The sequence below is a fragment of the Mesocricetus auratus genome, unplaced genomic scaffold (genome assembly GCF_017639785.1).
Source record: "Mesocricetus auratus isolate SY011 unplaced genomic scaffold, BCM_Maur_2.0 Super-Scaffold_15014, whole genome shotgun sequence".
Lineage (NCBI taxonomy): Eukaryota > Metazoa > Chordata > Mammalia > Rodentia > Cricetidae > Mesocricetus > Mesocricetus auratus.
This window is the reverse complement of record NW_024429186.1, coordinates 31,856,151-31,878,198: the sequence shown is the minus strand read 5'-3', so window position 1 is coordinate 31,878,198 and position 22,048 is coordinate 31,856,151. Positions and strand designations below refer to the sequence as shown.

Here is a 22,048-nt window from a genome sequence, read left to right as displayed (position 1 = left end):
GATAGTTTGCTGAAAAGGCCTGATTACTAATATTCTTTTTTATTGATACTCACGGTCTCTATATACCTCCAGAACACAGTTTGGCAATAATGATGGTATAGGGTTGTCTGAACCTGATTTCAAGTTTACTTGCAGGTACAAACAAACCCTAAGATTCTAGGTCACTAAAGGTCTCACTTCCTTCTTCATAAACAATAACAGCACAGCTGGTGGCAGGCTGGCTTTTTAAAGCCTGGGAATTGCTTTCTAAGACAATGAATTTAGCGGCCGTTGGCAAACGGGGTGAATGTTTAATTAGCTTTCTGATTGCGCCTCAGTCCGAGGGTCCCGCAGTCCAGCGTCCCGTACAGGAAGCCCGCGCCTGCGCAGTTCTCCCGCCCCGCCGCTCCCGAGGCCCCTCCCCGGGCTCCTCCAGGCGGGCCCGCGGCCGTCTGCACAGCTCCGCTGGTGTTACACGAGCTCCCGGGACTATATTTCAACACGTGCTTTCCCCCTTCACCTCGAATCTCCTCCATCAACTCTCAGGCACCAACCGCCTCCGACGTCCGACGCGCGCTCCAGAGCGAGCATGCGCTTCCCAGACACCGCGAGCCCGCTACCGCATGACGTCTAGTGCGCAGGCGCCAAGGTGGCCTGGCTGAGTACTTAAACCTTTTCACCTGGCTGTGCACGGGCTTTAGTCTCTTTTGGTATTGGGTGGTGGCTGTTTCCAATAAGTTTTACTTTGTTTCCTTTCTCGTTCTCTTCTCCTTTGCATGTACTAGTTTTAGCTGGGCATGTTTTAATTGTTTCCTTAGTCTTTGTTCACTAGATTGCAAAATGTGTGAAGGTGGGGTTTGGTTTTGTTTACTGCGGTGTCCTGGTGGCAAGTGTACATTCAGAGAATACAGAGTGTTCTTAGAATGCTAGGCGTTGGTGGCACACTCCTTTAATCCCAGCACTTGGGAGGCAGAGGCAGGCGGATCTCAAGGCCAGCCTGGAAAGCGAGTTCCAGGACAGCCAGGACTGTTAAGACAGAAAACCCCTGTTTTGAAAAAAAGAAAAATTAAGCTGAGAAGCCAGATCTCCTCTCCTCTCTCTGTCTCTTGGTTTTTCAAGATCTGCCTGCTTCAGCCTCTCATAGCCCTCATAAATTGCAAATCAGGACGACAGGATTGCCCGCATTGATTTTTTTTTTAATCTTCCCAGTACCATCATTGCTTTTTCCTAGCTGAAGGAGAACAGAGCTCTTAACAGCACAGTGAGAACGTTTCGGGAATTATTAGCCTATCCTCAGTGTTTTGTCTTAGTTTTATTGAAGCCTGGGCCCAGAAAACTTTTTTAATTTATGTATTTTACATATATTGATTTTGGTCTGCATGTACATCTGCACACCAGAAGAGGGCATCCGATCCCGTGGACTACATTTGTAGACAGCTGTGAGCTGGGAATTGAACTCCTGGGAGAGCTACCAGTGCTCTTATCCATCTTAACCATGCTGAGCCACCCCTCCAGGCCACCCTTCCTCCCTTAAATGACACATTTTAAAAACGTGTATATTTGTTTAATTGCTAATCAGATCAAATCAGACTCCCGGGGTCCGATGAAGCAAGATTCTGATTACTGTGCAGTTTCCCAGGACTTTGTGACAAAAGGCCACAGGCTGTGTGGCTTAAGCAGCAGTTTTGTGGTCATCCCTCCCCAGCCCCCAGCCGCGGGTCTGGGACGAGTCTGAGATTCAGGTATCAGCCAGGGTTTCTTGAGGCCTCTTCTTAGGTGTAGCTGGCTGTGTTCACATCTTTTGTGCTCACACTTGTGAGCCAGCAGTGGAGTAGGACGGGTGCTCGGGCTAGGGCTTGAGCATACAAATGAGGGGAAGGGCAAAATCCAGGCCCAGGCTACTTTATGTGACTTTCTAACCTGTGGAAGAGGAATGACAGTAGATGTTCCAAGAACCTGCAAACCAAAAGTAGTCAGTCCAACACATCATTTGAACACGCTTCCACCATGACCTGATGGCTTTGCTCTTACCACACATCAAGTCTCCAATTTAAAGAAATGACTCAAAGTCACTTCTCTTTCAGACCTTAAACCACATCAAAATCGTCCTCTCACGACACTGATTGAATGCATCAGGTAAGCATAAGGTCCTAATGTGTTTTTATTGGTCAGAATTGTACACAATTATATTTCATCATACATGTCATTCACGGTAACTTTGGCAGCTAAAGTAACTTACTGACAAATTCTAATACTGAGCACAGAATAGTTCTATATCAATAAAAATGAGATTATTTTTGAAAAGAATTAAAACTCGGGTCATTATTTTATAATTTGGAAATCTGCATAATCCAACTTTGAGATGGTCTTCTCATTGTTGAAGTTGGCTCTGTCAATGTGTGATTTAGGGCTTCCTCTTGTCTCCAGCCATCGCTGCATAGGACGCACCTTGGAGAGGGGACCTTGCAGTTGTCCCTGCACCGTGCCCCGATCCGTGTTCTGGACCCAGCCCACCAAACCTAACTTTTTACCTTCAGCCTAAGGGGGAGAAAAGAGAAAGAGCGATCCAGTGAGATTGCAAAAAATAAAGTAAGACGAGAGTCTGTGGCCAGAACTTGGCCTGGAATCAAACCACTGAAACCAATTTGACATAGTCCAGAAAAATCAAAACAGACACCAAGGAGGATCCCGTGGCTGATTCAAGCATCAAGTGTTAGCCACTTGATTCCATTTCCCTTTTTTATTCTGCAAAACTCAGCGTTGAATTTTTCAAAATTTCCATTATGTAGTAATAAATGAGGTTAACTACTGAAGAATTAGCCCCAGAAAGATGCCTTTAGAAGGATTTCCTAAGGCTGACTGTTTTTGGGTCTTGGGCTTGCAGCTTATTCATTTCTCTTTCTTTCTTTCTTTCTTTCTTTCTTTCTTTCTTTCTTTCTTTCTTTCTTTCTTTCTTTTCTTTTTTTTGAGACAGCCTCACTATGTAGCCTTGACTGACCAAGATAGAACTCATCAGGTAGTCCAGACTAGCCTTGGTCTTCCAGCCATCCTCCTGCCTCTACCTTCTGAGTGCTGAGATTATAAGTGTGCAGTATCATGCCCAGCCAAGTAAACTGAAGTGGGAGGAGAGATCCCGGGTTTTAGTGTTTAGGCAGGACTGGGGCTCCACGTAGGGCAAGCACAGTAGCTCTAAGCTAGACCCCCAACCCTCATTTTCTCTTCTCTTAATCAGCAATCTACTGGTGTACTAACTAGAAGAAGCCTGCAGTTATTTGATCCTTTGCCTTTAGCCGGGACCACACCTAAGTGAATCCAGATGAAGTGATCCATTATATCTTTAAAGATCACTACACAGTATTTCACAATTTCCTGGGCAACACAACCATTGTTTTTCCTGCAGAGGACTCTTTAATCCAACACGTTTACACTGCACCCAAAGCCCACTTTGGGTCATACTTGGTAGAGAAGGGAAGCAGCTGTGAGTGGGCTCTGAGCACTAAGGGGTTCATGAGGCCCTGTAACTGTCAGGTTTCCATTTGACCTTCTTGCTAGGTCATGGGCATGCCGGATGAAGACACTGTCTGCTCTCAGGGGCCAGCCAGCCAGCCTGGGAGATCAGGCCATGTCCCTGCTACAGCTCTCTCTGCTGTGTTACAACCCATAGCACATAGCCCCTAATATATGGTCCTATCCAGGCCTGGCTCCTCCATACTCTTTATCCTGTAGGCTATCCTAAACTAAATCACTAAAAATAACTTACTTGACAAATTCTAATACTGAAAGGACATAAAATTCAAGTATTTCCCTTTATTTGGGGGATTTCATTGAAGGTTCCATCTGTGGTGGCTCTCTATGCTTTTTTAAAGGTATTTTTAATTGTGCATATATAGAGAGGATGCAGTATGTAAATGCTGGGTGCTGGTTCCCATGGAGTCCAGGTTCTCTGGAGTTAGAATTAGAGGTGGTTCTGAAACACCCTATGTGTGTTCTGGCAACTGAACTTGAGTCCTCTGGAAGAATGGTATGGACTGCGGAGCCATCTTCCCAGGCTCCTAAGTTATCCTTCTTAAGGATGCTTCTGTCCATTATAAAAATGTACTTTTTAATTACATTTACTTATTCATGAGGGTGAGGCATGCATACCATAGCACTAATGTGGAGGTCAGAGACTGCTTGTAGAAGTCTGTTCAAGCTTTTCACCTTGTGGGGGATTGAATTCAGCCCACCAAGTGTCTTACACACTGAGTCACCTTACCAGAAAGCCTGTAAGGCCTGCCATGCTGCCTGATCTGATGTACTGTCTCTCAGACTGATCTCCGACCTCAAGGCCTGGCCCCACAGTCACAAGGCTCTCCCAGTAAAGCTTATTTCTGAAGGGGAATAGCATGCCAGTCCCCTTTCCAATCCTGCTGCTCCTTTTCCCAGTATTTCTTTTCTTCTGTCTAATAAGTAAGTAATCACAGTGTCTTTAAAGTTGAACATGTGGGGGCTGGAGAGATGGCTCAGTGGTTAAGAGCACTGACTACTCTTCCAGAGGACCTACGTTCAATTCCCAGCAGCCACATGGCAGCTCACAACTGTTTGTAACTCCAGTTACAGGGAATCCAACACTCTCACACAGATATACACACAGGAAAAACACTACAAATTGACTTAAAAAATAAAATAAAGTTGCTGGGTGGTAGTGACAGAGCCAGCCTTTAATCCCAGCACTCAGGAGGCAGAGGCAGGGGGATCTCTGTGAGTTGGAGGCCAGCCTGGTCTACAAAATGAGTTCCAGGACAGCCAGGGCAATTATAAGAGAAACCCTGTCTCAAAAAAAAAAAAAAAAAGGCAAAAACAAAAAAAAACAAAAGAAAAAACTGATGCTTAGAAATCTAAAGAAAGGCTGGGTGTTGGTGGCACACGCCTTTAATCCCAGCACTTGGGAGGCAGAGGCAGGTGGATCTCTGTGAGTTTGAGGCTGACCTAGTCTTCCAGGACAGTCTCCAAACAATACAGAAAACCCCTGCTTTGAAAAACCAAAAAAAAAAAAAAAAAAAAAAAGAAAGAAATCTAAAGGAAGAGAAAAATCCTAGAAGGTGGGAGGTGGTGGTACACACCTTTAACCCAGTACTTAGGAGGCAGAGGGACACAGATCTCTGAGTTTGAAGACAGCCTGGTCTACAGGGCTACACAGAGAAACCCTGTCTCGGAAAAGAAAGGAAAACAGCATTTCCATAATCAGTATTTGCTTTTTTGTATTCTAAACTGGGGGTGAAGTGGGGGCAGGTAGAAAAGATGCCCTGTAATATCTGTTCCCTTTTCCTCAACAACGTTGATTCCTCTTTGAGCATGTCACCACCATTTACTAAATCACAGGAACCTGCCCTGTACAACAACCAGTGATAAAGCTAACTCAAACATTGCTATGACTTCCAGCATTTGACAGAGGCTTCACAAGTGAATAAAAAACAGAAAAACAGATTTGTTAAATAGAATAGGAGGTACTGACAGACATCCCTTTTTCAAAGATTCAGATCTGAATTTTTAGTATCACAGTCCCAGCAATATGGCACTTGGAAGAAAGTTCTGCAGGCCTACATCTTAATGGTAGGGGTGCCCATGCGTTGAGATTGCCCTTGAGCATGGGTGAGATTAGTGACAGGGAAACAGAGGTAGTAGGGGCTGCAGAGTTTGTTCATTCCTTCAAATACTCCCCATTACAGTAAGGGGAATACCAGACTCACCTTCCATGTTAACACCTATGCTGGAATGGATAGTTTTTTGTTTTTTTGAGACAGGGTTTCTCTGTGCAGTCCTTGATGTACTGAACTTGCTATGTAGACCAGGTTGGCCTGGAACTCAGAGATCCACCTGTTTCTGCCTCCTGAGTGCTGGGATCAAAGGTGTGTGCCACCATGCCCAGAATGGTTAGGTTTTTTTTGTTTTGTTTTTTGGTTTTTTCGAGACAGGGTTTCTCTGTGGCTTTGGAGGCTGTCCTGGAACTCGATTGGTAGTCCAGGCTGGTCTCGAACTCACAGAGATCCGCCTGCCTCTGCCTCCCGAGTGCTTAGGGTATACTCCTTCAGAAGAGTGTCTAGATGCTGAGACCAGTCAGGAACCCCTTGCATTTACATCGTGTTTTATAGACTGCAAAACAGTCTCTGTCCATCGCTTATCTCCGGCCGCAACTATCCCCTTGAAGCTACCAAAAAGCCAGCCTCTCCGGATTCCCATTTGTGAGAACCAGGCCTCATAACCATCACCTAGTCATGCGCCCCGACACCTCTTCAAGCCTATAGGTCACATACCTGAGTGTACTTGCGGAAAAACACCCCTTGAACCTTCCCAAAAATTTCATAATCCACTGAGACCAAGGTGTCCCTTTCCGCCATGCTCAAGCCTGTCAGAAACCAGGAAAGCAGCAAGGTGAGACTCTATGCCAGGACCCCATCCTAAGTAGGGGATGCACCCGTACTCCATCACCTCTGTGTCCTCTCCAAAACCCCAGGGTCCCGGAACTGCAGGAGTAAGTGGGTGGGTGTAGACGCAAGCCCCTGGTCGAGGCCTTCACCTGCTCACCCCGCTACCCTCAGCCCCGCGGCTGCCATCCATCCTCTCCCCACGCGGCCCGCAATCCCCTCCACTGACACTTGGATGATCCCAGCGGCGGACACTCGGGTTTCCCGGGCTTCCCCACCAACCACAGAACCGCCCCGAGACCTTCAGATCAACCGCCCACGATACGTAAACCGCCGCTCCGGAAGCTTTAGTCTGCCGCTCCTCCAACGCGACCCTGCACGCCCGTCACCGAGGCCCAACCAATCATAGGTAGGTTATCGGCCAAGAGCGGTCCTGAGGGCGGGGCTTCACGACAGGTCAGATGCTGGTGGGGGAGCTTTGGAGTGATTTAAGCAGAGTCAGACTTTATGCACACTGACACAGCCTGCGCTCACTTCGGTCACTAGACGCACCTCTCTTCTCATTTCCCCGTGGGTATAGAAAGGCATAGACGAAACACTTAAAATATGTTCCCTCATAAACTAAGCAGTAACATGACTGCCTACTACGTGCCCAGGACTGTTGGAATATATCAGTGACTATAATAACAGAATCCTGAGCTAGAGGAGCTTATCCATTCTCGAGGTGAGAGACAGGCAATAAACATTAGGCATCATAAATAAATCAATAGAATAGGATTCATACCCACCTTTCTGATCTGCTTTTTCTCTCTCTCTCTCTTTCTCTCTTTCAATTCTCTTCCAACTTTGGGTCATGTATAATTTAAACTTGGTAGCAAAGGACAGTAAATGCACAAGACATCACGGTGAAGTTATTCTATATGGTTGCCACCCAGAATCTGCCTTACTAAGATTATGCTTAAATAAAATAATAAACAAATAATAAAACACAGGCAAGCAATTCATGGCACCAGAAATGAATCAGTAAGTTGAATATACTGATCAATACATCTAAGCAAAATAACCAAATTTCGATGGGTGGTGGTGGTTCATGCCTTTAATCCCAGCACTCGAGCCGCAGAGGCAGGCGAATCTCTGTGAGTTCGAGACCAGCCTGATCTACAAGATCTAGTTCCAGGACAGCCTCCAAAGCCACAGAGAAACCCTGTCTCGAAAAACCAAACCAACCCAAAACAAGCAAACAAAAAAACCCAAATTTCATGCATTTACCTTGAGAAAAAAATTGCTAAGGGGTTTTTGGGTGGATTTTGAAAATGAGAATTGAATTATATGCCCTGGAATTCAGCTACACTTAGGATCAAGAATGTGTATGAAACAAACTGTGTGTGGTGTTTATTGTTCCTTCTTGGATTGCTTGTATGTATTATATCATTTCATAACACCGGGGCCCCATTTGTTAATATGTTGGGTTGGCAGTCTTGGCAAGATGAGACAGTTTGCAGTGGTAGCTATGGAACTCCACCATTACACTAGTTCCCCACTGCAGTCATAAAGCCTTCCTGCTGGGAGGTGACGGGCTGGATTAGATGGTGTCCTTGGCAATATCTAAAAACAATACTAAACAGTGTATTTGACTGATGTCATTTCTCTAAAGTTCATTTAAAGTAAGTTTCCCTATAGATTCCAAACCCACTGAGTATTTAAGTGGACAGAACACCATATGGTGTACAAAGAGGGGCAGTACATAATCTTTGCCCTCAAAGAGCTCTTTATCATAAATATGCTGTACAGATGACAAGATAATGTACACCATGGCAATGCATTTCATAAACATTCTTTGAGAGTGCATCATGGGCCAGCCCAGCACTGTAACGGAGACAGAAAGCAATATGATGGAGCAGAGATTAATTCTAATGGAAAGACTGAGAAAGGGCTTATAGAGAAGGCAGAATTTCCCATACAGAATCATACCCAGAAAGTGATGTAGCCAGGATTTAGATTCAGGTGGCCACTACAAAGTCCACTCCCAAAATACTGCCTTCTATCACCCCCTCAGCTTGTGGGAAGGCAGTGCCCACAGACAAGAAGGTAGAGTAGTTGTGATGAAACTAGGGGCTCTCCATGCCACGTGCACATTAGGACCTTTGGGGTCCTTCTGATTATATACCCACATTTTATTCCCAGGACATCTTCCCACTGCACAACCATGGTTGAGACATCCTGAGATTGACTCGGTTTGCTATAGGGAGACAGGACTATGGAGATATTTTACATCTAATATGGGAGATTAGAAATAGCTAAAGCATACATCTCAATTTTTCAAGAAGTCACTTTGGAAGAGAAACTATGGGATCAGAAGCATTACTAGTTAGCTCAATTTAATCATTTCGCAATATACACTTTATCAAACATCATTTTTTCATTGAGATATATATGTATGATTTTGTGTATCTTTCTTCATGGCTGTATGTAGACATACATGTGGAGGCCAGTGGACAACCTGGAGAGTCATTCTCCAGGTACAACCCATTTTTTCTTATGACAGGGACTCTTATTGTCCTGGAACTTGCTGAGTAGGCTAGGTTCACTGGCCAGTGAGCATTCTCAGAAGCAGAATTACAAATCTGTATTACCAAGTCCAGCCTTTTAAAATGTGAGTCCTGACAACTGATTCGGTCTTGACCGGTCTAGCTCTACAGCCGAAATATATTCAATTTTTAAAGACACTTTGTAAATTTGTGTTTTATTCTTGAGCAGCAGCTGTGCTAATCTCACTATCAATCCAGTTTTAGTATACTTTCCAAAGTACTATATATACTTTTTATTTGCAATCTCTCCATCGCGCCCTCCCTACCCTGTGTGTGTGTGTGTGTGTGTGTGTGTGTGTGTGTGTACATGCATGCATCTGTTCTTTTGTTGCTTGGGAATGGAACTGAGGTCCTGTGTATTCTAAGTATACATTCTACCATATATATATATATATATATATATATATATATATATATATATATCTGACTAATAAGCCCAGGCCCTGTTAATATCTCAAGAAAGCCAGGAAAGGTATTAGAATCCTCATTTGGAAAAGAGCAAGGACAGGTTTGGGGGGCAGATGCTGATGGTGAGGAGGGTGAAGTCAACCCCATGAAAACACACAGGCAGAACAAGAGAGGTACGACTTCTGGTAAAAAAACAAAACAAAACAAAAAGCAGCAGAGGTAAACTGACAGAATTTTCAGGTCAGTGGGAAAAGATAGCTGAGAGAGAGAAGAGAGGGCATGAAACACGGAGAAACAGCAGACAGAGAATGGGAACACAATCCATTTTCTTTTTTCTTTTTCTTTTTTCTTTTTTTTTTTTTTCTTTTTTTGGTTTTTACAAGACAGGGTTTCTCTGTATTGTTTTGGAGGCTGTCGGTCCAGCCTGGCCTCGAACTCACAGAGATCTGCCTGCCTCTGCCTCCCGAGTGCTGGGATTAAAGGCGTGCACAACCACCATCCAGGCAGTAGTTGGAAATTTATAACTAAGGAGAATGTTGTTAAGCAGGGGGACATTTTTAGTATTTATTTTTATTTCATTTGCATCGGTGTTTTGCCTGCATGTCTGTCTGTCTGTATGAGAGCATCAGATCCCTGGGAACTGGAGTTACAGACAGGTGTGAGCTGCCATACGGATGCTGGGAACTGAACCTGGGTCCTTTGGAAAAGCAGTCAGTGCTCTTAACCACTGAGTCATCTCTCCAACACCCCCCCCCCAGGAATATTTTTAAACACGGGTGAAAAGTGAAATTTCAGCATCTGATAGAAGTTATAAGGAGCAGAATGCCTGGAAGTGCATTTACATGAAAAGTAAGAGTGCTGGAGAGACCATCTAGATAGAGGAGGCCAGCAAGGGGGATGGTATAAATGCCAGAAACCTTAAATAGAAATAGATGGCCCAAGGCTGAGAAAGAAGGAAACAGGAGGACACAGGAGCAGTGGGAAGCGAGTCTTAAGGGAGTGGACGATCAACACTGTCAAGTGAACAGGCACAAAAGTAGAAGACGCTTGCCTTCTTGTCTGTACTCGTGGGAAGAACATAATAGCTCCGAAGTCAGCATGAGAGAGCAGAAGCCAGACCACAGCGGCCTGCGCAAACAGGAGGGGTAAGGAAAAGTGTGTGTGTGTGTGTGTGTGTGTGTGTGTGTGTGTGTGTGTGTGTGTAGGGTTTGTTATCAAGAAATTGAGGTGTGCTGGACATGGTGCATACTTCTAATTCCAGCACTGGGGAGGCAGAGATAAGTGGATCTCTATGAGTTCAAGGCGGGCCTGGAATACATAGCAAGTTTCAGGCCAACCAAGGCTACATTTTGAGACAGTGTCTCAAAACAAAAACAAAACAACAAACCGAACAAAAAAGAATGGAAGGAAGAAAGGAAGAGAGACAGAGACAGAGAGAGAGAGAGAGAGAGAGAGAGAGAGAGAGAGAGAGAGAGAGAGAGAGAGAGATTGATACAGCATGTTAGATGGCTCACAATGGCCAGGTGGGGGGGTTTCCAGTGCCATCTTCTGGCCTTCCCATGCACTGCACACACATGGCATACACTCAAACAGATTCTCTGTCTCTGTCTCTGTCTCTGTCTCTGTCTCTGTCTCTCTCTCTCTCTCTCTCGTGTGTGTGTGTGTGTGTGTGTGTGTGTGTGCACGCGCGCACACACACACCAGCCTGGGGGAACCTGAGGCAAGAGGATTAAATAGGCAGGAGGGCTGAACAGTGCTAACAGTGGGCTAAATGGGGAGCCTGTTTCAAAACAAACAGAAAACAAAACAAGACAAGGAGAAACAAGTGGGATCCTAACATAGGGGAGACAGGTTCAGAGAAGTAAAACTTGTTTTCGTATTTTAAAAGCAGAGAATAAGATGGAGAGTATTGAAACTGGTTAAAAAAAAAGGACTTACAGGAGAAAACCATAGCAGAAGACTGAAGTGGGGGAAGGGGGGCTGAGATTTACCCGGACCGAGTCAGTGGGAAAAGTCTGCAAATGTAGAGAGGCAAAAGAGACAACTGGGAATGAAAACAGCGACTGACAATCTGCCCTAGAGAGCCCACCAAGGAATTCCTTTGTAGCGCATAAAGGCTGACATCTGATATGCTGAAGTATTAACGAGACTGCTGTCCACTTTATTTCCCACGTGCACGGATCTTCTGCTTAGTTACAGGGAAAAAAACGAAGCTGTCTGTTCCAAAAAGCTTATCCAAATGAACTGAAGCACGAGGAAGACAAATAAACTCTCTTCTAATGTCAAAAAGTTAGAGGATCATTTAATGTTGAAATCAAGTTATGTTCATTATTGTCGATCTGGTAGTTAACTTTATTATCATTACATTTGGCTGAATCATTCCTGGGCCCTAAGTAGAAACGTGAGATTTACCACGTGAGAGTAAAACGTTAAAATAGCAAAATGATTAGATTGGCCTTAGAAACTACTCTGGGACGTAACGAAAGAATAGTAAATCTAACAGCAAGCGCCCAAAGCAGCGAGAGAAAACAGCCCAGGAGCATGTAGCCTGGAGCTTTGTAGCCCTACCTGGGGCCTGGGCGCCGCAGCCAAATGCGCTCAGAAGGGCGATCAGCAGTCCCACTCCCGCTAGCCGGGCGGACCCCCGAATCTTGGGACGGGGTGACTCTGCAGCCCATCTAGGGGCTCCACCCTTCTCCAGATGCGGGCACACCCTAAGGTCTGGGAGCACCATTCTCAGAAAGATGCAAGTTCTTCTTTGATGTAGCCCCAGAAAAACCTCTCCTCCCCCTCCTCCTCTCCCCAAGGGCAGCGCTGATCTGAGCGGCAGAGTTGGCTGCACCCTGTGTCAAGTGACCCGCCTGCACCCCCACCCCACCTTCCTCCATCCCAAACCCGCCCGGGCAGCTCCGGACCGCTTGTGGACTGCGCCTGCGCGCGTCCGGGGAGGGCAGGTCTCAACCAGAGGCGGCGCTCTGGTCTCCAGGCAACGGGGATAACCGAGGTGGACAGAGAGCGCCTGCGCGGACGGCGGTTGGGTTTAGTCAAGTGTGGAAAACTAGGTCTCGGGGGTCTACCCTGAGCAGGTACGCGAAAAGGAGGGGAGACGCGGAATCGATACCACGACCTCCCAAGGAACTGAAGAGTGAGAGTTTACCTCTTGGGGCTGAATCCCAGTGGGAGTTCCCGTTTGACCCCCTGGGACAGACCATGACTTCCGAGTTCCGGATCTAAAGCGGGCTGGGGCGATCAGGGGTCAACCCCCTGCCCCAACACACTGGTACCTGGTGCGGATCGTGCCATAGGGCATCTTGGGATGAGGGTTTTGACAGCCAGGCACCTGTTTCCAGCCGGGGCGGCCCCAGCAGGGGAAAGCCCGGGGAGAGCTCTGCGCCAGGCCCTCGCCCGGCCGCTGTTCTCACCCTGTAAAAACTCAGAGCACAGAACCGGCGCTAGGAAGAACAGGTTGCCTGCTTTTTGTTTGTTTTGTTTTTGTTGCTGTTGCTTTGTCACAGATGACCTTCAATCTCAGGCCATGTCCACCGCTTCCATAATAGTGTATGGCACACCAGATACGGGTGTGGCGGAAAGCCAGGGGCAGAACACCTGTGTCCCGTTCATGTTTTGGTCCTCGGGCCTTAACAATGTCTGGCACAGAATCCTCACCCACTAAGTGCGTATTGAAGGAAGGTCCTGGCAGATCGAGGGCTACAGTCCTGAGAAACGAGAAACGTTGAGAGGGAACGTGGGCAGGGCAAACGTACAAACAGTTTACTCTAGCAGCTGGGAGTGAACCTCAGACAAATTCTTCACTTGTATCTGTTTTAAATCTCCTCTAGGCTTTGGTCCAGGCCCTGGATGGCTGGTCTCCAGTTGGCCCCACATCTGCCTGTGGGCGTTATGTTCCCACATAATAAAACAGAAGCGCCTGGGCTCCACTCAGCTAAGCACCAAGGTGACTCTTCCCAGCGGTCCTCGGTGGGACACTTGAGGAACAATTTCCAGCAGAAGCTTTGGAGCAACACAGAGCTGGGGCAGGAGGAGGACGTGTCCACGGTCTCCAAAAGGAAAATCTGCAAAGAATCCCGGAGGCACTCCTGTCCCCAAAATGCCAGGATCAGCCAGCAAAGCCCAGGAAGCAATCCCCAGGGCCAAGGAAAGGCTTTGTTCTCCTTGTCAAGCTTTCAACCCCGGTATCACAAAACAAATGACCAGGACTTCGTTCCCTTTAGGAAGAAGCAAGTTGGCGTGGACAGGGCGTACCCACTGAAACCCATGGTTCACCGGAAGTGTCATAGTACAGGCGAGGCAGGCACCGATGGAGACCAGAATGTCTCCCCGAGACTCGCTGAGTTTTCAGACGACGACTTTGGTTTGAGGAGCTGGGTAAATTCATCTGTTCTTGCCTCTGTGCAGGCAGAGAAGGTCATGGCAGACCTCCACAGGTCTGAGTGGACGCAGATCCTAAGACTAGAAGCTGCAGGGGAGACTTTACAGAGGGAAATCCGAAGGAAGGAGACCCTCCTGAGAGAGAAGCTGAAGAAGACCGAGGAGGGTCTCCGAAGGATTCAGGAGAAGAAACAGGCCCAGCAAAATAAAGACAAAGAGCTACCAAGAGTGATACCACCTGCTGAGAGAGTTAGAGAAAGTGGCAGCAACACACCCGGCTTATCCCCCGGGTTCTGTTCTGAGGTGCTCAGTAGAAACAGGGGAGAGGCTCAGCCTTGTGAGCGGGCTCAGGAAAACTCCAGTCCACTCCAGTTCTCTGATTATGAAATCCAGAGGCTCAAAAGGGAAAGGCTGATGGCCAGCAACAGCAAGATCCGGGACTCAGGGCCACCCACAGACGAGTTCTCGAAACCTTCGGAAGAGCTGGGTAGCGCACTGCAGGCATCAAGCCTGTCGGGGACGCCAGGCTCATCAGGGTCCTGCTCTTCCACAGACGAGCCAGAGCTGGGCAACTGCAACTACTGTGGACGCACATTTCTTTGGCTCAGGCTGCAGAGACACTCGGCCGTCTGTGGCAGGGTGCAAGGGTCCAGGAGGAAAGTGTTTGACTCCTGCAGGGCCCGGGCTAAGGGCACGGAACTAGAGCAGTACTTGAACTGGAAGGGGCCAGCCACAGCCAAGGTAATAAACGCTTGCTAGGTCTGACTTGCTATGGGGGGCCTGTAGCGGCCAGTCATGTCCTTACCACACGCACCAGACCCGTCCACACGCGCACCAGACCTGTCCACACACATCAGACCCGTCCACACGCACCCCACACGCACCAGACCCGTCCACACGCGCACCAGACCTGTCCACACACATCAGACCCGTCCACACGCACCCCACACGCACCAGACCTGTCCACACACACCCCACACGCACCAGACCTGTCCACACACACCCCACACGCACTAGACCCGTCCACACACACCCCACACGCACCAGACCCGTCCACACGCACCCCACACGCACCAGACCTGTCCACACACACCCCACACGCACCAGACCCGTCCACACGCACCCCACACGCACCAGACCCGTCCACACCCACACCAGACCTGTCCACACACATCAGACCCGTCCACACGCACCCCACACGCACCAGACCCGTCCACACACACACCAGACCTGTCCACACGCACCAGACCCCCCCCCAAGCTTGAATAGTTTTATCTTTTGTGTTGTCCTCAGGGACCTGTAGGTACGAGATAACTGGTCTAGTGCTGATCAGTAACCCTGCTCTTGAGTTAGTTACTCTCTTTCCACCTTTATGAGGTGGGGTCAATATTTAAATCTTACTAAAATTGACACCAAAATCTAGATTCTAAAATATGTGCCCTTTTGATTATCGTAAAACGGAGTCATGTTTGCAGAAAAAAACAAAACCTTAAAAATGAAATTTAAAAATGTGCATTTTATGTTAAGACAAATATGACACTTTTTTTCCCCAGAAAGGGTTTCTTTGTGTAGCCCTGGCTGTCCTGGAACTAGCTCTGTAGACCAGGCTGGGATTAAAGGTGTGTGCCACACCGCCTGGCGACACTTATTTTTTTGATTTATGAGAATTCCTTGCTTTCTCCCATTTGTTACCTCACTTGGTTGTCCCTGCTTCTTTTTTTTTTTTTTTTTTTTTTTTTTGGTTTTTTGAGACAGGGTTTCTCTGTGGCTTTGGAGGCTGTCCTGGAACTCACGCTGTAGACTAGGCTGGCCTCGAACTCACAGAGATCCGCCTGCCTCTGCCTCCCGAGTGCTGGATTAAAGGCGTGCGCCACCAACGCCCGGCGTCCCTGCTTCTTAATAGTGAGCTCAGTTTTGATGTACTTTCTTAGTAAATTCAAGAAATACAAATAACACCACAGAGATAAAAAGTGCCCCCCCCACCGCTTTTTTTTTTTTTTTAGCTACCTCTCCAAAACATCACTTACTTTTGAGAACCCCAGTGAAATCATTAGGGATTCACAACACCTAGTTGGTAAGGCTCAGGACTTGATGGTAATTTAGATCCACCTGGGGACATTGCCCCATAACCAGCCTTCAAGGGTATGTTACTCGGTTTGTAAAATTAGAGTTTCCCCACAGTGTTTATTTTATAAAATCATATTAAGCTTTAATTTCTGTGGGATCATGAGTTTAAACAAAAATATTAAAGAAAAATGTTCAGGGTTGGGAAAACCCCATGTTAGACACCTCAAAGGCCCCATATAACTCTAAACAGTCTGGGAAAAAAGAATATATTCTGGCTTTATTTCTTCCCAAATCATGTGTGCCCTCACAGGCTCTCTCTCTTCCTTTACCCTTCTCTCTCTCTCTCTCCTTCCCTCCCCTTCCTTCCCCTCCCTTCCCCTTGCCGAAGGCTGACCTAGAACTCACTATGTAGACCAGACTGGCCTCAAACTCAACTGTCTGCTTTCCAAGTGCTGGGATGAGCGGTGTGGGTCAGCATACCCAGCTCCCAATTCTCACTTAACAGGACTCTGAAGTTTACATGTCTCCTTGCTGGAGCCTTTAAAACACCCACCGATGGGATGGATGCTCAGAGATAACTCATAATTATAGTGTTTTCTCTCAGTACAATTTGAGCCGTCACCACAAGAATGTCTCTCGCATGTTCAGAGATAATGTCCCTAAAATTCAGCTTCCACAAGAAGTCAGCGTTTTGCGGACAGATAATGACAGGATGGTCAGTTACTATTCTTTCCTCCTTGGTCAGCCCAGCAATTCACTGGAGATCCCCTATGGCCTATCATAACTTACTTGGGGGCCATCATGGGAAAGAACCCTTTCCTTCTTCAATTCCTAAATATAGTAGCACTGAAGCTAAAGAGCACAGCCCAACCCTGAGCAGACCAGTTTGAGGTCATGGGCTGCACTGGGACACAAGGCAGAAAGGACTGGGCTGAGCTGCGCTCTGTCCTGGGGGCATCTGAGTCTCACTCCAGAGCTCTGTGCCTTTGTGAGCTAAGTGGCTGCAGCTTCTTGCCGCTTTTCCCACAATACTCTGAGATCTGGACCTTCTCCCATTCTTTTACTATTCATATAACGGCCAGCACACACGCACCAGGGCCACTAGACTGTCAGCAGGTGACGCAGGAACCCACACACGTATTTGTGCTTAGGGTGATACAGAATGAAAACATAGCTACTGTACCCCCTGAAGATCCTTCTGGCTGAATTCTTTTAAGATTCCTGGGTGGCATCTCTTAACTGCAGTTCTTTTGTAGCTGTCTCAATAAGACATGTCTGGTAGAGCATGGTTTTTCTTTTGATAGCATTCCTTGTTATTACCTGTTACCAAGAGGTGTTTGTTTTCTTATTCTCTTTAAGGTTAATGTTTATTTATTTTGTGTGCGTGGGTATGTATGCATGCTGTTGAGATCAGAGGCCTTGTGGGAGTTAGTTCTCTTCTTCCCCCATGTGGGTCTTGGGGATTAAACTTGATGATTTGGCTGGGTATAGAACTCAAGGCAGGAAATAATCTTATTAGAACTCTGTTTTTGAGACATTGCCTCACTATGTAGTCTGACTGGCCTGTAACTTACAGAGATTAGCCTACCTCTGCCTTCATGCCTGGCCCTTTACTAGAACTCTATCTCTTTTTTAAATTGTTTTCTTTTTGGTTTTTCGAGACAGGGTTTCTCTGTATTGTTTGGAGGCTGTCTAAGACCAGGCTGGCCTCGAACTCACAGAAATCCGCCTACCTCTGCCTCCCAAGTGCTGGGATTAAAGGTGTGCGCCACCAACGCCCGGCTCATGTTACTGGAGCTTTAAAAAGTATTTATTATGAGTCCTGCCTGCATGTATGCCTGCGGGCCAGAAGAGGGCATCAGATCTCATTATAGAAGGTTGTGAGCCACCATGTGGTTGCTGGGAATTGAACTCAGGACCTCTGGAAGAACAGCCAGTGCTCTTAACCTCTGAGCCATCTCTCCAGTCCTTTATTGGAGCTTTTAAGATGTTGTTTTTTTCTAGCTTTTAACATCCAGTGTTTACTGTTGAGAAATTCAATGTTTTGATTCCTGCTTCATTTTATGAAACCTATTTTGTTTCATTTCCAAAAGTCAGTAATTTTTCTTTACTCTAAAATTATAAGATTTTTTTTACAACGATTGCTTTGGAGTTTTGTAAGCCATTTCAAGTCTCAAGACTTTCAATATTCGATTCTACAAATATTAATCATATTGTTTAATAACTTCTTGTGTTTTCTGTCCTTTTTGGAGCAAGTTTGATTACATGTTGAACTTTCTAATTCCCCTGTCATTTCTGCTTTCCATCTGTTCTCTTTTTTACCATTCTGAGAGTTTTCTTTATTATTTTGTAATGCTTCTATTTGAGTTTTGACTACCGGGCTTTTAATTTATAGTTATTGTTACTTTGTTTCTCTGTTCATCTTTTATAATATACACCTTTTATGAACAAAACCTTTCTTGTTTAAATATCTATTTTGTTTTATGTATGTGTGTGTTTTGCCTGTGTGTACATCTGCACCACGTGTGTGCATTGCCCAAGTAGGGCAGAAGGAGGCATGGGATCCCCTAGGAATGAGTTACAGACTAATGTGAGCCTCCATGTGGGCTCTGGGAATCAAACCTGGGTCCTCTGTAAGAGCAGCCAGTGCTGCTAACTGCTGAGCCATTTCTATACTCTGGACACAATATCTTTTCATACGTTATTGATGTATTCTGTTAAAATGTTTCTCTCTCTCTCTCTGTGTGTGTGTGTGTGTGTCTTGCATGAGTACATGCATTTGTGCATGTGCTGTGTTTGTTTCCTGAATTTTTGTTCTTGTGCTTTGGGGAACCTTTTCTCTTTAGCTAAGCTCTCATCAAGGATCTGACAATCCTTGCCTGTTCATTTGGTGTTTTTATTTTATTTTTTATTTGAGACAGGGTCTCACTATTTAGTCTTGGCTGGCTGTGAGTTCACAGAGCTCCTCCTGTCTCTGCCTCCTGAGTACTCAGATTAAAAGGGTGCACCACCACACCCTGCTGTTCATTTAAGCCTTAGTGGTTTTTTTCACTAAAGGACTTAATACTTATATACATACATACATGCATGCATGTATACATGTATACATACATACATACATACATACATACATTGAGTCCTGTAATTGTGGTCCCCCAAAGTCAGTGTTAGAAGGTTCATTTCTGGCTAGCAGGTGAATCCAGAGAACTGTTGTCCCTCCCAAGAGGATGACAGTTACTGGTACTCTGGGAGCTGATCTTAGGAAGTAATCTGACAGGTTTGTGGTTGTTGGGTACCCTTGCTCAGGCTTCCTCATCACCAGTGCTGAGATGAACCCTGCTCCTTATCCTGTCTGGATTTTCTGAACTGAAAACCCATCTAGTGGTTAAGAGAGCTTACTGCTTTTCCAAAGGACCTAAGTGTAAGCCACCCACTTCAGGTCACTTACAACCACCTGTAACTCCAAGTGATTTAATACCCTCATTTACACACACACACCCCTTTTAAGGAGATGGAGAGATTGCTCAGTGATTAAGAGCAGCAGCTGCTCTTCCAAAGGACCCGGGTTCAATTCCTGGCACCCACATGGTGGCTCACAAACTGTCTGTAACTCCAGTTCCAGAGGATCTGATGCAAGCAAAACACCAATGCAAATGAAATAAAAATGAATATCTTTAAAATCTATCTAGTTCAATTTTCCCAGAGATCAGTTTTTCCTCTCTTCTCATGGGAGGTACTGGGGATACTGGGCCCCTGGATACACACGGTAGGAGAGGAGCCCCCAAGTTCTGCTTGTTTCCATCCCCACACCTTCCTCCTTTCTACCTAGCCCAACCCTCTCTGGGGACGTGGCAGGAAGATGCCTGGGATCCAGGTAGGACCCCTGGTTGGGGGCCTTGGGCTGAGCCTCAGTGCCAGTCATCACTCTTCCCCCTTCTCTGCTCTTTGATCTTAATGACCGTTTCCACATCCCTGCTGTTGTCATGGAGCCCCAGAGAAGGGATCCATGGCAGTGGAAGACTCAGTGTTCCTTTCCCATTACAGACTGAACCTCCTCGGAAGAGCACCTGGAGACAGAAGCATGAGTCTTTTATCCGCACCCTCCGCCACGCTCGACAGGTCCAGCAGGCCATCGCCAGGGGTGGGAACCCCTCAGACTTGCCTCCCGTCCTGCCAGCAGAAAACCCAGACTATGTCCAGTGTCCTCACTGCAGCCGCCACTTTGCTCCCAAGGTGGCTGAACGACACATACCTAAGTGTCAGACCATCAAGAACCGTCCTCCACCTCCAAGGAGGCATGACAGCTGAGCAGACGATGGCTGTGTGTCCCTACAGCAGTAAATCAGAGGATGAGCGATAGAGAGCACGGAGAAAGCAACGTTTCCACAACTCAGGATCTGCTTGCAGAGCCAAACTGCCCCGGAGGAGAGCCTGCCACCTAGCAGGAGGCAGGTGGAAGCCCCAGTGTCCCTTTGGGTCATAACGGTGGCTGTGTTTATGTTCTTGCCTCAAGAACTTGTGGGTGAGGACACTAGATAGGGAAGCTGCATTAAAGCTCTTTTCTCCTGAGCCTGACCATGGTTTGTGCTGAGGAAGTGCTGGATTTAGAAGTGTTTTCCAGCCATGGCAAATGTCCAGGGTTTCTGTTAGTCCTCTTGCTCTTCAAAGTTGGGTATAAGGATGAGTACGTTGAGGCCAGAGGGTCACTGTCATATGCAGATGGTAGCTCGTATAAAAGATAGTATGATTCTGCTGCGAGGCATTATTAATGGAAATCTATCCTTGGCCTCCATGGCGCATGATCCTGGCTGAAAGCCAACAAAAGTATATAACATTAGGGGACCAGTGTATCCTAAACCTTCCCTGTGGTGCACTGGATAATGAAACATCTTTTTGCACTTTACAGGGTAGGGATGGTAGAAAACAATTTAGTTCTCCGTGCTCATTCTTTTTAAATGCATCTCCTATGTTAAAGAAAGAAGCTGCTAGGTACCCTGAAGCAGCCAATCCAGTCTAAGAAGCGTGGACAATGCTCAGTTTCATGGCCCCATGATCAGAGCATACTCATACTTCTATTTTAAATCTTGAAAGGGATCAGGTCTTAATGGAGAGAATGGTGCCTACTGCGAGTTAGGCCCTCCGTCAACTAGTGGCTTTGGAGAGCTTAGGAAGACAAGTGCTATTTAGTCTGAAGTGCCCCTCCCCAGGCAAGTTTACCGAGTACACCAAGTTCCTCTATGTTAAAAGAAACAGACAGTAAGCGTGGCTAAAGTCACAAAGTTGGACCCCACAGATAATCAATTTTTTTTAAATTTTGTTTTTAGAGACAGGGTTTTTCTGTCGCTTTGGAGAGGCTGTCCTGAATTCACTCAGTAGATCAGGCTGGCCTTGAACTAACAGAGATCCACCTGTCTCTGCCTCCCTACTGGGATTAAAGGCGTGCACTACCAACCACCACCACCACCCGACTGATGTTCAAAAATTTTAAAGATTATCTAGTGAGTGTTCTGACTGACTGCACACTGGGTACCTGTAGAAATCAGTATCGGATCCCCTGGAACTGGAGGTACTGATGGCTGTGAGCTGCCACCCCATGTGCTGGGAACTCAGGTTTTTTTTTGTTTGTTTGTTTGTTGTTTTTTTGAGCCAGGGTTTCTTTGTGTAGCCCGGCTGTCTTGGAATTTATGCTATAGACCAGGCTGGCCTTGGTGTGCACCACTCAGGTTCTCCAGGCCCCACCCCACCGCACACCACCCCACCCCTGATGCTTTATTGTTTATGAAGCATTCAAAATGTGTTGTGACTTTTAAAACCTGGGGTAGGAGCTTGTCTGGACAAACCGGAGGCGGTGGAAACACCGAGCAGCAACCACATAGGACACACTGGAAGGGGCTCACAATCTGCCACTCCTTCAGTTGGGAATGATGGCAAGTAAAGCCAGATTCCCTTGCTTCATCTGCTGGGCTTCGTAGACATGTGGATTTGGGATCCCACAATGTTATTAGGGCCACAACTTAGAGCTTTCAGTGGAGATGACTGCGTGCGGGCCTTTCTATAGACCCAAGCAGTTACTCATTCTTAAGTTGCCAAAGGATGAAAACAAGAACCCATGCCTTTGTGTTCCCTTTGACCCCAGTTTTTGTCAGTCTTCTGAATTCAGACAGCTTTGATTCTGGGGGCGGTAAGAGCTGTTTTACAACCTTGATCTCTTCC

The 22,048-nt window shown here is 46.6% G+C and overlaps 3 protein-coding genes and 1 long non-coding RNA gene across 12 annotated transcripts in view; 2 read left to right on the top strand and 2 right to left on the bottom strand.

Annotated features, from left to right (window-relative positions):
• Mlh3 (mutL homolog 3) overlaps positions 1–607 on the bottom strand; it is a 36,858-nt gene extending 36,251 nt beyond the window's left edge. Inside the window, exon 1 of one of the 2 annotated variants that reach the window (XM_005086401.4) lies at positions 500–607. The gene's annotated coding sequence lies outside the window, so the exon portion shown is untranslated. Of the gene's footprint in view, positions 1–53; positions 478–499 lie in introns of those variants that run through there. The other variant, XM_040742740.1, reaches the window with a different exon arrangement.
• LOC121139292 lies at positions 407–2,283 on the top strand. Its single transcript, XR_005876209.1, has 2 exons — positions 407–628; positions 2,064–2,283. It is a non-coding gene; the product is annotated as an uncharacterized LOC121139292 (long non-coding RNA).
• Acyp1 (acylphosphatase 1) lies at positions 2,123–6,814 on the bottom strand. 5 transcript variants are annotated; one of them, XM_013125472.3, is made up of 3 exons: positions 6,685–6,814; positions 6,273–6,364; positions 2,123–2,517 (listed from the first exon to the last, which is right to left on the bottom strand). In XM_013125472.3, the coding sequence occupies exons 2-3, from the start codon at positions 6,354–6,356 to the stop codon at positions 2,302–2,304; spliced, it is 300 nt and encodes a 99-aa protein (XP_012980926.1). In that variant the 5' UTR covers positions 6,357–6,364; positions 6,685–6,814; the 3' UTR covers positions 2,123–2,301. The 5 variants fall into 5 exon arrangements, with proteins under 5 accessions (XP_012980926.1, XP_005086430.1, XP_040598681.1 ...); XM_005086373.4 differs by having other exon boundaries at positions 6,613–6,737; XM_040742747.1 differs by lacking the exon at positions 6,685–6,814 and adding an exon at positions 6,544–6,564.
• Zc2hc1c (zinc finger C2HC-type containing 1C) lies at positions 6,709–20,404 on the top strand. Of its 4 annotated transcripts, none has more exons than XM_040742745.1 (3): positions 6,709–6,792; positions 13,219–14,509; positions 19,880–20,404. In XM_040742745.1, exons 2-3 carry the CDS (start codon positions 13,238–13,240, stop codon positions 20,141–20,143), a joined length of 1,536 nt encoding a protein of 511 aa, XP_040598679.1. In that variant the 5' UTR covers positions 6,709–6,792; positions 13,219–13,237; the 3' UTR covers positions 20,144–20,404. The 4 variants fall into 4 exon arrangements, with proteins under 4 accessions (XP_040598679.1, XP_005086457.2, XP_040598678.1 ...); XM_005086400.4 differs by lacking the exon at positions 6,709–6,792 and adding an exon at positions 12,363–12,465; XM_040742744.1 differs by lacking the exon at positions 6,709–6,792 and adding an exon at positions 12,386–12,524.
• The last annotated feature ends 1,644 nt before the right edge of the window (positions 20,405–22,048 follow it).